The following is a 12,375-nucleotide window of genomic DNA, read 5'->3' on the forward strand; positions in this document are numbered from 1 at the left end:
ATTTTCCCCTCATACGCCTGGATTTTTTTTGTCTCTCTTTTTCTCAGCTTCTTCTTTTTCCATAACTTTATCTTCTAGTTCACCTATTCTCTCCTCTGCCTCTTCAATCCAAGCTGTGGTAGCCTCCATTTTATTTTGCAACTCTTTAATAGCATTTTTTGTCTCCTCCTGGCTGTTCCTTAGTCCCTTGATTTCTGTAGCAATAGATTCTCTGCTGTCCTCTATACTGTTTTCAAGCCCAGCAATTAATTTTATGACTATTATTCTAAATTCACTTTCTGTTATATTGTTTACAACATTTTTGATCAGTTCGTTAGCTGTCGCTATTTCCTGGAGTTTCTTTTGAGGGGAATTCTTCCGTTTTGTCATTTTGGATAGTCCCTGGAGTGGTGGGGAACTGCAGGGCACTTCCTCTGTGCTGTCTTGAATAACTTGCATTGGTGGGTGGGGCCGCAGTCAGACCTGATGTCTGCCCCCAGCCCACTGTTGGGGCCACAGTCAGACTGGTGTGTACCTTCTCTTCCCCTCTCCTAGGGGCGGGATTCACTGTGGGGTGGCGTGGCCCCTGTCTGAGCTGCTTGCACACTGCTAGGCTTGTGGTGCTGGGGATTTGGCGTATTAGCTGGGGTGAATCGGCAGCATGCACAGGGGCAGGAGGCGTAGGCTCAGCTAGCTTTTCCTTCAGTGATCTGCTTCGGGAGGGGCCCTGCGGCACCGGGGGAGAGTCAGACCTTTCGGAGGGATGGATCCGCAGAAGCACAGTGTTGGGTGTTTGCGCAGTGCAAGCAAGTTCCCTGACAGGAACTGGTTCCCTTTGGGATTTTGGCTGGGGGATGGGCGAGGGAGATGGCGCTGGTGAGCGCCTTTGTTCCCCACCAAGCTGAGCTCTGTCGTCTGGGGCTCAACAACTCTCCCTCCCGTTGTCCTCCAGCCCTCCCGCTCTCTGAGCAGAGCTGTTAACTTATAACCTTCCAGATGTTAAGTCCCGCTTGTTGTCAGAACACACTCCGTCTGGCCCCTCCGCTTTTGCAAGCAAGACTCGGGGGCTCTGCTTTGCCGGCGGGCTGCCCCTCCACCCCGGCTCCCTCCCAGCAGTCCGTGTAGCACACACCGCCTCTCCACCCTTCCTACTCTCTTCCGTGGGCCTCTCATCTATGCTTGGCTCTGGAGAATCCATTCTACTAGTCTTCTGGCAGTTTTCTGGGTTATTTAGGCCGGTGTGGGTGGAATCTAAGTGATCCGCAGGACGCCATGAGCCTAGCATCCTCCTACACTGCTATCTTCCCCAACATTTTGGCATATAATTTTTCATAGCATTCCCTGATAATTGCTTGTATTTCTGAGGGATTGGCTGTAATAATTCCATTTTCATTCATGATTTTATCTATTTGGGTCCTCCCCCTTCTCTTTTTGAGAAGCCTGGCTAGAGGTTTATCAATTTTGTTTATTTTTTCGAAAAACCAACTCTTGGTTTCATTGAGCTTCTCTACTGTTTTTTTAGATTCTATATTGTTTGTTTCTGCTCTGATATTTATTATTTCTCTTATTCTGCTGGGTTTGGGGTGTCTTTGTTGCTCTGCTTCTATTTCCTTTAGGTGTACTGTTAGATTTTGTATTTGGGTTTTTTCTTGTTTCTTGAGATAGGCCTGGATTGCAATGTATTTTCCTCTCAGGACTGTCTTTGCTGCATCCCAAAGCATTTGGGTTGTTGTATTTTCATTTTCATTTGTATCCATATATTTTTTAAATTTCTTCTCTAATTGCCTGGTTGACCCATTTATTCTTTAGTAGGATGTTCTTTAACCTCCATGCTTTTGGAGGTTTTCCAGACTTTTTCCTGTGGTTGATTTCAAGCTTCATAGCATTGTGGTCTGAAAGTGTTCATGGTATGATCTCAATTCTTGTATACTTATGAAGGGCTGTTTTGTGACCCAGTATGTGATCTATCTTGGAGAATGTTCCATGTGCACTTGAGAAGAAAGTATATTCTTTTGCTTTGGGATGCAGAGTTCTAAATATATCTGTCAAGTCCATCTGATCAATGTATCATCCAGAGCCCTTGTTTCTTTATTGATGCTGTGTCTGGATGATCTATCCACTGTTGTAAGTGGAGTATTAAAGTCCCCCTAGGTTTCTTTAAAGGGTCTTGGGCCATTCTGCCTTCAAATTTTTAGGTCTTTGTGGCTCTTTTACTGGTCCTTACTATCCTTCCCCTGGATTTCTTCTTTTTGCCGTCACATCTCTTCCAATTTTGACTTATAATCTCTAAAAAAGGAAAAAAAAAAAAAAAGCTTTCCTTGTGTTCTTATGACACAAGGAATTCATGTTCACTGTAGAAAATCAGCAAAGTCCTAACATGCAAAAAGAAAAAATCAAAATTAATATTACCACTATCAACATGATATGTGATTGATTATGAAATAACTTTCAGTCTTTCTTAAATTTACTCTGTGTGTACATTTTGTATATATGCACATATATATGCATTCATTATATTTACAAATACCCATATATACATACTAATACACAGCTACACAGCTAATGTGTATAGCTTATAACAGAGAAAAAATAGGTTTCATCTTCATTGTTGTGTTCATCTGCTAATGTGTTGAGAAAAATCCTGAGACTGAATTCAGGTCCAAAATAAGAGTGTTATGATTGATTAGCAATGTCTGATGTAGGTACGGAGGAAGGAATAGCAGTACATGTGCCAGGTATTTTCCAATCCAAATTGATATCTATTTCTATAGAGATAACTATTACCATCCCAGGCACCAATGTTTTTAATCACAATCTCTGATCTTGACTTACAGCTGTGAATGGATATACTTTTGGAAGTCTCCCAGGACTCTCCATGTGTGCAGAAGACAAAGTAAAATGGTATCTTTTTGGCATGGGTAATGAAATTGATGTGCACTCAGCTTTCTTCCACGGCCAAGTGTTGACTAATAAGGACTACCGTATTGATACAGTCAATCTCTTTCCTGCTACCCTCTTTGAAGCTTTTATGGTGGCCCAGAGTCCTGGAGAATGGATGCTTAGCTGTCAGAATCTAAACCACCTGAAAGGTAAGGCATCTTTACCTGAAATGAGCTTTCAGCCAAAAAAAGAGTCATGTATCTGTTACACTACTAATGGGGTGATAACTGGGAATCAGAATCTAAAAGTAAATAAAATTTTTTAAAAAAGAATCTAAAAGTTAAATATCTTTAGAATAATCTGAGCTTTGAACTGGTAACTTAATTTTATTCCTATGATGGTATGTATCATAATATAATAAAAAAAACTGAAAGACTAGAATTTTACAAAGTAATGAAATATGAAAATATATTAATTTGAGAAAAAGCATAACTGGCCCTGAATTACTTTTCTGTCCTAAAAGTATAGGTACACACTGAGAAGTATATACAACTTCTTCACTTTGTTAAATACACAATATTGTAAACACCAGAAGATTTATATACTGTGCTGAAAAGTAGTTTGTTTGTTTGTTTGTTTTAATTTGGTTCTATCAAACACAACCAACTTTGTTCTTTGAGTCCAGCTACTCCTTGGTTTAACTTGCTAAATACCTCCTTCATCTCTTCAACATAAGAACATTCCCTGTTCTTGAAAAATACTAGTTTGTAATATTGATCTCCTGAAGAAACTAGCTTTAATCTGGGTCTTTTGGCATGTTACTCTGACCTTCAAATATAATCTCACTATTAAATGTCACCTTGGTCTCCGAAGACCCAGCACAGCAGGTACATAACCATTTTGTTTTGTCCAAGAACAGTAATAATATATGCTCATTCTATTCCTCCTCCTCCACTCCACCCCGTCCCTTAAAATATGGCAAAGTCTCTCTTTATTACTTGTCTTTTAATGTGTCCTTTTTTTTTTTCTCATCGAAAGACATCCCAAGTGAAACTCCACAAAGATTGGTACAATATTTTTTGAAAAATACTAGTGCTTAATATCTCTTCTCTGTGCCATAAGGAGAAGTTTTACTGCTCAGATTTTCCATCAGTAATTTATTTACAACTGTTTACTATCATTTTTAATATTGTTTCTAGCTGTCTATTTCTTCAGTTTCCATCTGTCATTTCATCAGCGGTGTTTACAAGGCAATAGGAGGGAGAAACATTGGCTCCATTAACCAATGTCTCCTTCCATGTGATTTTCAGCTGGTCTGCAGGCCTTTTTCCAGGTACAAGACTGTAACAAGCCTTCACCAGAGGACAGTATCCTTGGGGAAAATGTCAGGCATTACTACATCGCTGCTGAGGAAATCATCTGGAACTACGCGCCCTCTGGAATAGACACCTTCACCCAAGAAAATTTAACAGCACCTGGAAGGTAATTCAGAAGAAGGGCTATTATTTCAAAGTATGCCTCCCAAAGAAAAGAAAGAAAAGAAAGAAAAGAAAGAAAGGAAGGAAGGAAGAAAGCATAAAAAACTGATTCAGCAATTAACATTTTAATTGGTACCTGAAACTGAGTAAATAGACTGCTAAATATTTACTAAGGTGTTTGGTATGAGTCCAAGTTTGAGAAATATGACTTTTGAGTCCACGAAAAAATGGATATAAAAAAGTTATCAGATAGTCGACAAAATCCTCAGAAAATACTGAACATAATTAGACTAATTAATTTATTTACTTTTCCTTCATGAAAATACAACATTGTGCAATCCAGCAGCATTAAGTACATTCACAAGGTTGTACAATCAACACTATCTGTTTCCAGAACTCTCATTGTTCTAAATAGAAAGTCTGTATCCATTAAACAGTAGCTCTCTAATCCCTGATAACTTCTACTTTCTGTCTCCATGAATTTGCCTCTTCTAGGCACTTACTACAAGTGGAATAACAATATTTGTCCCTTTTTGTCTGGCTTATTCCACTTAGCATGTTTTTAAGGCTCATCCATGTTGTAACATCTATGAGAATCTCATTCCTCTTTAAGGCTGAATAATATTCCACTGTATGCATATACCACATTTTATTTATCCATCAATCTGTTGATGAACATTTGGGTTGCTTCTACTTTTTGGCTATTGTGAATAATGCAACTATTAATGTTGAAAGTACAAGTATTGTTTACATCCCTGCTTTCAGTTGTTTTGTGTACATACTTAGGAATGGAATTGCTCAATCCTATGACAATCCTATTTTTAATTTTTTGAGGAAGAGCCGTACTGTTTTCCACAGTGGCTGTTCCATTTTACATTCTTACCAGTAATGTGCAAGGGTTCCAATTTCTCTACCTACTTACCAATATTTATTTTCCATTTGTAAAATAATAGACATCTTCTTGGGTGTGGAGCTCTAGCTTATTGTGATTTTGATTTGCATTTTCCTGATGACTAGTGATGTTGAGTATCTTTTCATGTTCTTGTTGGTGTTTGGAGAAGTCTGTTCAAGTCCTTTTCCTGTTGTTGGGTTGGGTTCTTTGTTTTTGTTGGTGGTGGTGGTTGTTAAAGTATATGACTTCTTTATATATTCTGGATATTAATCTCTAATCAGATACATTGTTTGCAAATGTTTTCTCCCATTCATTAGGTTTTCTTTTCACTTTCTTAATAGCGTCCCCTGGGGTACAGCAGCTACTCCTGTATATGTCTAGTGAGTTCCACAGCCTCCCAGCCATTCTTCCCTGCTCAGTCTTCCTTTCCTACTGTCCATTAACCATAAAGCACCCAAAGTGATCTTTTAAAAGTGTTGATGAAATTATGCCACATCCCTGTTTCAAGTCTCTGCTCAAATATCACCTCCTAAGAGATGCCTTCTTTGCCACCTATCTACTTGGAAAGGTTAACTAACTTACTCAATGATGCATGACAGGTCAATAGCTGGGCCTGGCTCTACCCAGGTCTCTGATTCCTGAAGCAGAAATTTAAGTCCCAATCTACACTGACATCCAGAGGCAATGACTCCAAAGCTGTATCACCAGCCCAGAAGGCTCTTGTAAATTGCAGATTTGCATTTTTAATTGCTTAAAAACACCCTGCTTAGATGAGGTTCCTCCAAATCAGCATGTCCACATCTGAACCATTGTTTTCTCCATATACCTGAATTTCCTCCTCTCTGTGAATACTATCATTATCCATCCATCAGTGAAGCCCCAAACCTGAGTACCATCACTGACTCCACACTTCCCACTGCCTCCTTCTCTCCTCATCAAGTACTATCTCACTATATCCTAAACATCTCCAAAAAGTGTCTATTTTTTCCTCACCTGAGGGATCCTTTTAAAACACTAATCCTAAATGTTTACATATTTCAAAGCTTTCCCACTGCTCTGGGATGGAGTACTGAAATTTTAGCAAGGTCCTGCTGTCCACCCCCCATCTTTCCAAGCCTCATTCTCTCTCTTCTCTCCCATTCTCTCTCTTTTGCCCTGCCCTGAACACTGTGCTCCTGTCATATTTTGTAAAACATGACATATTCACTCTTTCCTCTGAGTCTTCCCATAGGCTATTTCCTCTGTGTAAACACCCACCTCATTCTCCCCCACCACCTATACTTCATCTTTTTTTCAAATGTTTATTTATTATTTTTGAGAAAGAGAGAGAGAGAAAGAGAGAGAGAGAGAGAGAGAAAGAAGGGGGGCGCAGAGAGAGAGGGAGACACAGAATCTGAAGCAGGCTCCAGGCTCTGAGCTTTCAGCACAGCAGGGCTCGAACTGACCTGCGAGATCCTGACCTGAGCCAAGTCAGTTGCTTAACAGACTGAGCCACCCAGGTGCCCCTATACTTCATCTTTTTAACTCTACTTCTCTTCTAGATAGTTTTTAAAAATCATTTTCTTTGGAAAGCCTTTGGAGCCTCTTCCTACCACTTCCCCCAACCCCAGGAAAACTGCCGCATAACACCCTGTGCTTATTGCATGTTAATTGTACATGCAATTAATCAATAATATTGATATTAATATCAATGTTATTACATTGATTGGCTCACAGTCTGTCTTCTCTGTCAAGTCCATGTGGACAGGGATGGGTCCAGCTTACTTATGGTTACACCATCAGCACATACCAAGGTTCCTGGCCAAAAGCATGTGTCTTCTACATTTATTAAATGGAAGAAGAGATGAATGGGATGACTTTGGCAAGTCAAACACCTCTCTGAGATATAATTTCTCTATTTGTAAACTGGGGAGAATAATGCCAACTTTGCCGCCTTATTATGGGAGTTTCAAATAATAAATGAAAGCTCCTAAGTACCTGGCGGGTGCTCATATGCAATAAACTAGCTATTGTATTTTTAAAACTTTTATAATTTGTTAAAAAGATACTATCGTAGAATAGCTAATAACTATCAGGGGTTGATGCGAGCCATCTTAAAATTGTTTCACTTCACTTGAAAAAGTGAAACCTCTACACCATGATTCTCCACTCTTCAGTTGAACGTCCTTCTGTGAAGTGCCTAGTACCATCTGCTTCTTTTTAGATATTTGATAAATAATGAATAATAATTACCTCTGAGCACTGGTCATCATTTTTCTCTTCAGTTAGTATCCTATATGAATACCTGCTTTCTGTTTTGTTTTCAACTCCACTGTTAAACCCTTTTTCTCTTGGCAGTGCTTCAGAGGTATTTTTTGAACAAGGTCCTACAAGAATTGGAGGATCTTATAAAAAGCTGGTTTATCGTGAGTACACAGATGCCTCCTTCACAAATCAAAAGAAGAGGGGCCCTGAAGAGGAACATCTTGGCATCCTGGGTGAGTCCATGCAGAGTATCGATGACTATTATACTCTTCTCCTGGGCTACCCAACCTCAGAAAGAATAGAAACTTCAAGAACTGCAGTATGATTTCTATGTATAAACTAGAGTTGTGGAAGGTCATTCAACTATTAAATGTAGCAGCTAATTAATTTTCCAATGTAAATTACCAATAGTAAATCATCATTAAAAACTATGCTAGCTTCAAATAATGATTTTTTTTTCTTCAAGAGTTAAGGAGAATTGTGTATTTATGACTTGGTTTAAATTGACAACAAAGCTGTTAGCCTCTGTTCTTAGCTGAAGGTACACTTCCTTAGAAATAAAATCCAGGCTATTAATGAAAGAGGCTGCCTCTGTCATAGAGCCTTGTCCACAGCCCAGAGACCTGTTCTTGCTCAGGCTTTCAGGCAGAATATAATGGGTGAGCACACAAAGTCTAGATTCAGACTATCCTCACTCCTCACCTATTAACCATGTGACCTTTGAAAGTACTCAGCTTGCTCTGCCTTCTTTCTGTAAAATGGAAACAGTAATAATGATAACAGTCCTTACCTCATAAAAGTGTTGTAAAGATTAAAGGAGTTAATACACATAAAAACTCTGAAAAGCACATGGGAAGCTCTCAATATCATCTTATATATTACATAAAATATGCACTATGTATCTATGTTTTTATTCTATATTTGGTAATAATATTAATTTCGGTGAAGAAAAATCCACAAAAGTGTTACTCTTCACATCCAAGACAATTTAACTTACCCTCTTAGGGTGATCAAGGTTTATAGAACACCCCTGACTCTTGGGACAAATGTCACCCATCTGGCCAACCGAAGACGAAGATGAAAAGAGTATCTACATACTGAATAGTTTCTTGTAGATGTATAAAGCCGGTGAACTGACTTGGATAAAAACAATAATAAATTTTCTTAACCTAAAGTCGAATCAAAAAGCCCTTCTCATCTCTTTTGAGCCTCGCCATGTCAAATTGATAATGGAGTTTTAAAAAACTAGGTTTTCCATTTCCCACAAATAAAATGTTGCTTCCAGTGGTTTCTGCCAGAGGATAAGCCAAAGAACAACTGTCTTATGTACTCTGTATGTTATATACCAAGGGAGGGTAATAATGTTCTCTTTGTCCCTAGGTCCTGTCATTTGGGCAGAGGTGGGAGACACCATCAGAGTCACTTTCCATAACAAAGGAACATATCCCCTCAGTATTGAGCCCATTGGGGTGAGAGTCAGTAAGGACAATGAGGGCTCATACTATGCCTCACATCACAACCCCTCAAGTGGAAGTGAGTACAACATTCTGTAACCAAATAATATTTAATAACCCACTGTGCTGGTCACCAGGGAAAACTGTCCTGCAAAAACTGAAGGCAGGATCTTCCAAGGAAACTGCTCATGTATCATTTTTAGGCATCATGGCAGGAAGCCTTCCTTCCATGGCAGGAAGAGGAAGTTAACCTCTTCTCCTTCCATTTCCAATTGGTTTATGGAATTTTGTTCTGCCTTAATAGGATGATTTTTAACAGTGCTGTTAGTAACTAATTAGGATTACATCAGTTATACATTTCTGGAGTACTCCTCGGGTGATTTTTAAATTTGAAAATGTTCTTGCAATTATAAGATTAGATGAATACTTGAATATTTGAAAAATATAAAAAGGTGTAGCCAACAATATTATCTATAGTTCTACAGACAACCGTATTATATTCTTGTATAGTTCCTCTACTCTTTCATCTGGGTACCTATATATTTTAAATGTGGTTGAGATCACAGTTATATAAATATACTTATCATTGTAATTTTGTACTGAACTTGTTTCTTTAGCATCATAAGCATGTTGATATCATTTTAATAACACAAACTATTCCATTTTATGCACATATTTTGGTATTTGTATATGTCAGGGCTGGCCGAAGAAGACTAGTGCCTTTGTCACCACTTGCAGTATGACTGTGGGCAAGTTATTAAGTCTTTCTGGCCTCACTTTCCCCAAGTATACAATCAGGAGATTTGAACTGGATCATCTGCAGTTTCCTTTCAGTTCTAAAATTATTTTCAGTTCAGTATCATTCAATAGAAAATGTGTGGATTACCTCCTATTTTCAGGTGTTGTTCTAGCCAATAGAAATATAGAGACAATGCTTGCCTTTCAGGAAGGTTAAGTTCCATTGGGTGCTGGGGTGGGGGCAGGGAAATACACACAATCTAACATTAAATGTGCTGGGCACATTCTCAGGGGCTCTCCTAGTCTCTTCAGGCTGCTATAACTAAATACCACAGACTGAATGGCTTATAAACAACAGAAATTTATCTTTCACATTTCGGGATACTGAAAATCCAAGATCAGGGAGCCAGCGTGGTTGGATGAAGACCCTTTTCTGGGTCTCAGACTTCTCATTGTATTTTCACAAGGTGGCAGGGATCAGGGAGCTATGTGGGATCTCTATTGTAAGGGCACTAATCCCATTTAGGATTACCTTGATCACCTTCCAAAGGTACCACCTTCTAACACTATCACATGGGTGTTAGGGTTGCAATATGTGAATTCTGGGAGGACACAAACATTCAGACCATAGAGGCACCAATCGCAGACTGGTTAAGAGGAGGCTTCCTGGAGGAAATCACACCCATCCGTGACCTGGCACAGGAGCACAAGTGGGACTCCATTCAAGGAGGATTTCATTCTAATTCATAATAAGGAACTGAGAAGTGGGTTGTCTTAGTCTAAACCCAGTCTACTTTGTGGCTCAAATGGCCACATTAGAAAGCATATTTAACCTCTCCATTGTGACACTTCTCACAGGTGTGCCTCCTTCAGCCTCCCATGTGGCACCTCAACAAACATTTACCTATGAATGGACTGTGCCCAAAGAAGTGGGGCCCACTTACAAAGACCCTGTCTGTCTATCTAAGATGTATTACTCTGCTGTGGATCCCACTAAAGATATATTCACTGGGCTTATTGGGCCAATGAAAATATGCAGGAAAGGAAGTTTACATGAAAATGGGAGACAGGTAAGTCCAATCAGGGAAAATAAAAATGATTTCCCAATCCCTTTGAACTATCATTATTAAAGGGAAAATTCTGAGTTTTGAGGCAGTAAGGATTTTACATATGATGTTCAGTTTAAATTTTTCTCAGGCTCATGAGAGCTGTACTATGTGGAGTTTCTCTGGCTAATGTGATTATTTCAAGAAGAGCTGGAAACAAACTTTCTTTGGAATCCAAGGTCTTTTATGATATATTTAGACTTCAACACACAAATTTAAAAAATGGTAACAGGTCACTCAACATTCACTGAAGAAAATATTGCTTAAAACATTTTTTAGAAAGAAGGAAATGGCCATTTGACCAGGAAATAAAAATATGATGCAGGTATATTTCTATCTCTGAACTATTTTACTATGAACCTTTAAAAGATAAGTACCCTCTTAAAAATGCCTTCAATATAATTGTCATACCTTAAAATCATCATCGTAATAATCTCTTAGTATTATCAATTTTTTATCAAATTTTATCAAATTTCCAATCAATGTATTCATATTTCCCCAGTTGCCTCTTAATTATTTCAATTTTGTTGTCTGAATCAGTACCCAAACAATTACGCACATTGCAAATAAGTTGTTATGTTTCTCAAGATTATTTCCTTGCATTTTTTCTGTTGCAAGGGTATTTATCTTATGGCAGTTTCTCATGCCTAGATTTTACTGATTGCATTCCTGTAGCATGTTTGTTTCTCTTTCTCTCAATTTCATATAAATCAGTGGCTAGGTCAACAGGCTTGATCAGATTCAGGTTAGATTTTTTTTTTTCAATACAACTTCAAGTGTGGTACTGTGTACTTCCATCAGGGGGTATATAATATATAATTGTCTCTCAGTTGGGAATATTGTCAGCCACTGACAACCATTTCCTAGATTCATAAGCCAACAGGGGTTGCACAATAGTAAAATTCTATTTTACTGTTCTATGGTGGGTGCCACCCACCCATCATTCTTCTTTATTTATTAGCCAGTATACCTCCATAAGTGGGAACTTCCCTTAATGGATTGTTTGGTTAGCCTGAGGTTCATATCATATAAGCAAGGAATGACCAATGTTTGATTCTTTCCCTTTATTTACAAGTTTTCAAAGTAATAGTTCTCCACTAGCATACTTCAAAGATTCTTCATAATTTCTTTTCTTTTTTTTTTAAAAAAATGTTTTTGATGCTTATTTATTTGAGAGAGAGAGAGAGAGCGAGCATGAGCAGGGGAGGGGCACAGAGAGAGGTAGACACAGAATCTGAAGCAGGCTCCAGGCCTGAGTGGTCAGCATAGAGCCTGATGTAGGGCTAGAACTCATGAACCACGACATCATGACCTGAGCTGAAGTCAGACACTTAAACGACTGAGCCACCCCAGGTACCCCTCTTTTCTTTTTGAGTACTATTGTGAACTCACATATTTAAGTATATTTGGTGTGTTTGAATTCATTGCCATTATCCCTACTGATGCCCAAAGTATCCTATTTTTTGCCCCTGAGGGGATTTGTTCAGGTTGACTCCTTGATTTTTACATGAACTTCATAGTCTTTGCAGCTTCCTTGATTTCTAGTATAAAAGGCTATTTAAGGTTCATATTGCACATTTTCTGAGCCAGACCTGGGATCAGCC

The 12,375-nt window shown here is 38.7% G+C and overlaps 1 protein-coding gene across 3 annotated transcripts in view; it reads left to right on the plus strand.

Moving 5' to 3' along the window:
* Nucleotides 1-12,375, plus strand: part of LOC122229498 (ceruloplasmin) — a 68,221-nt gene that overhangs the window by 12,816 nt on the left and 43,030 nt on the right. For all 3 annotated transcript variants that reach the window (XM_042954691.1, XM_042954690.1, XM_042954692.1), the window contains exons 5-9: nt 2,814-3,068; nt 4,170-4,341; nt 7,567-7,706; nt 8,854-9,006; nt 10,524-10,735. In XM_042954691.1, the coding sequence (XP_042810625.1) occupies nt 2,814-3,068; nt 4,170-4,341; nt 7,567-7,706; nt 8,854-9,006; nt 10,524-10,735 (932 nt within the window). The remainder of the gene's footprint in view (nt 1-2,813; nt 3,069-4,169; nt 4,342-7,566; nt 7,707-8,853; nt 9,007-10,523; nt 10,736-12,375) is intronic.

Source organism: Panthera leo, chromosome C2 (genome assembly GCF_018350215.1).
Source record: "Panthera leo isolate Ple1 chromosome C2, P.leo_Ple1_pat1.1, whole genome shotgun sequence".
Taxonomy (NCBI): domain Eukaryota; kingdom Metazoa; phylum Chordata; class Mammalia; order Carnivora; family Felidae; genus Panthera; species Panthera leo.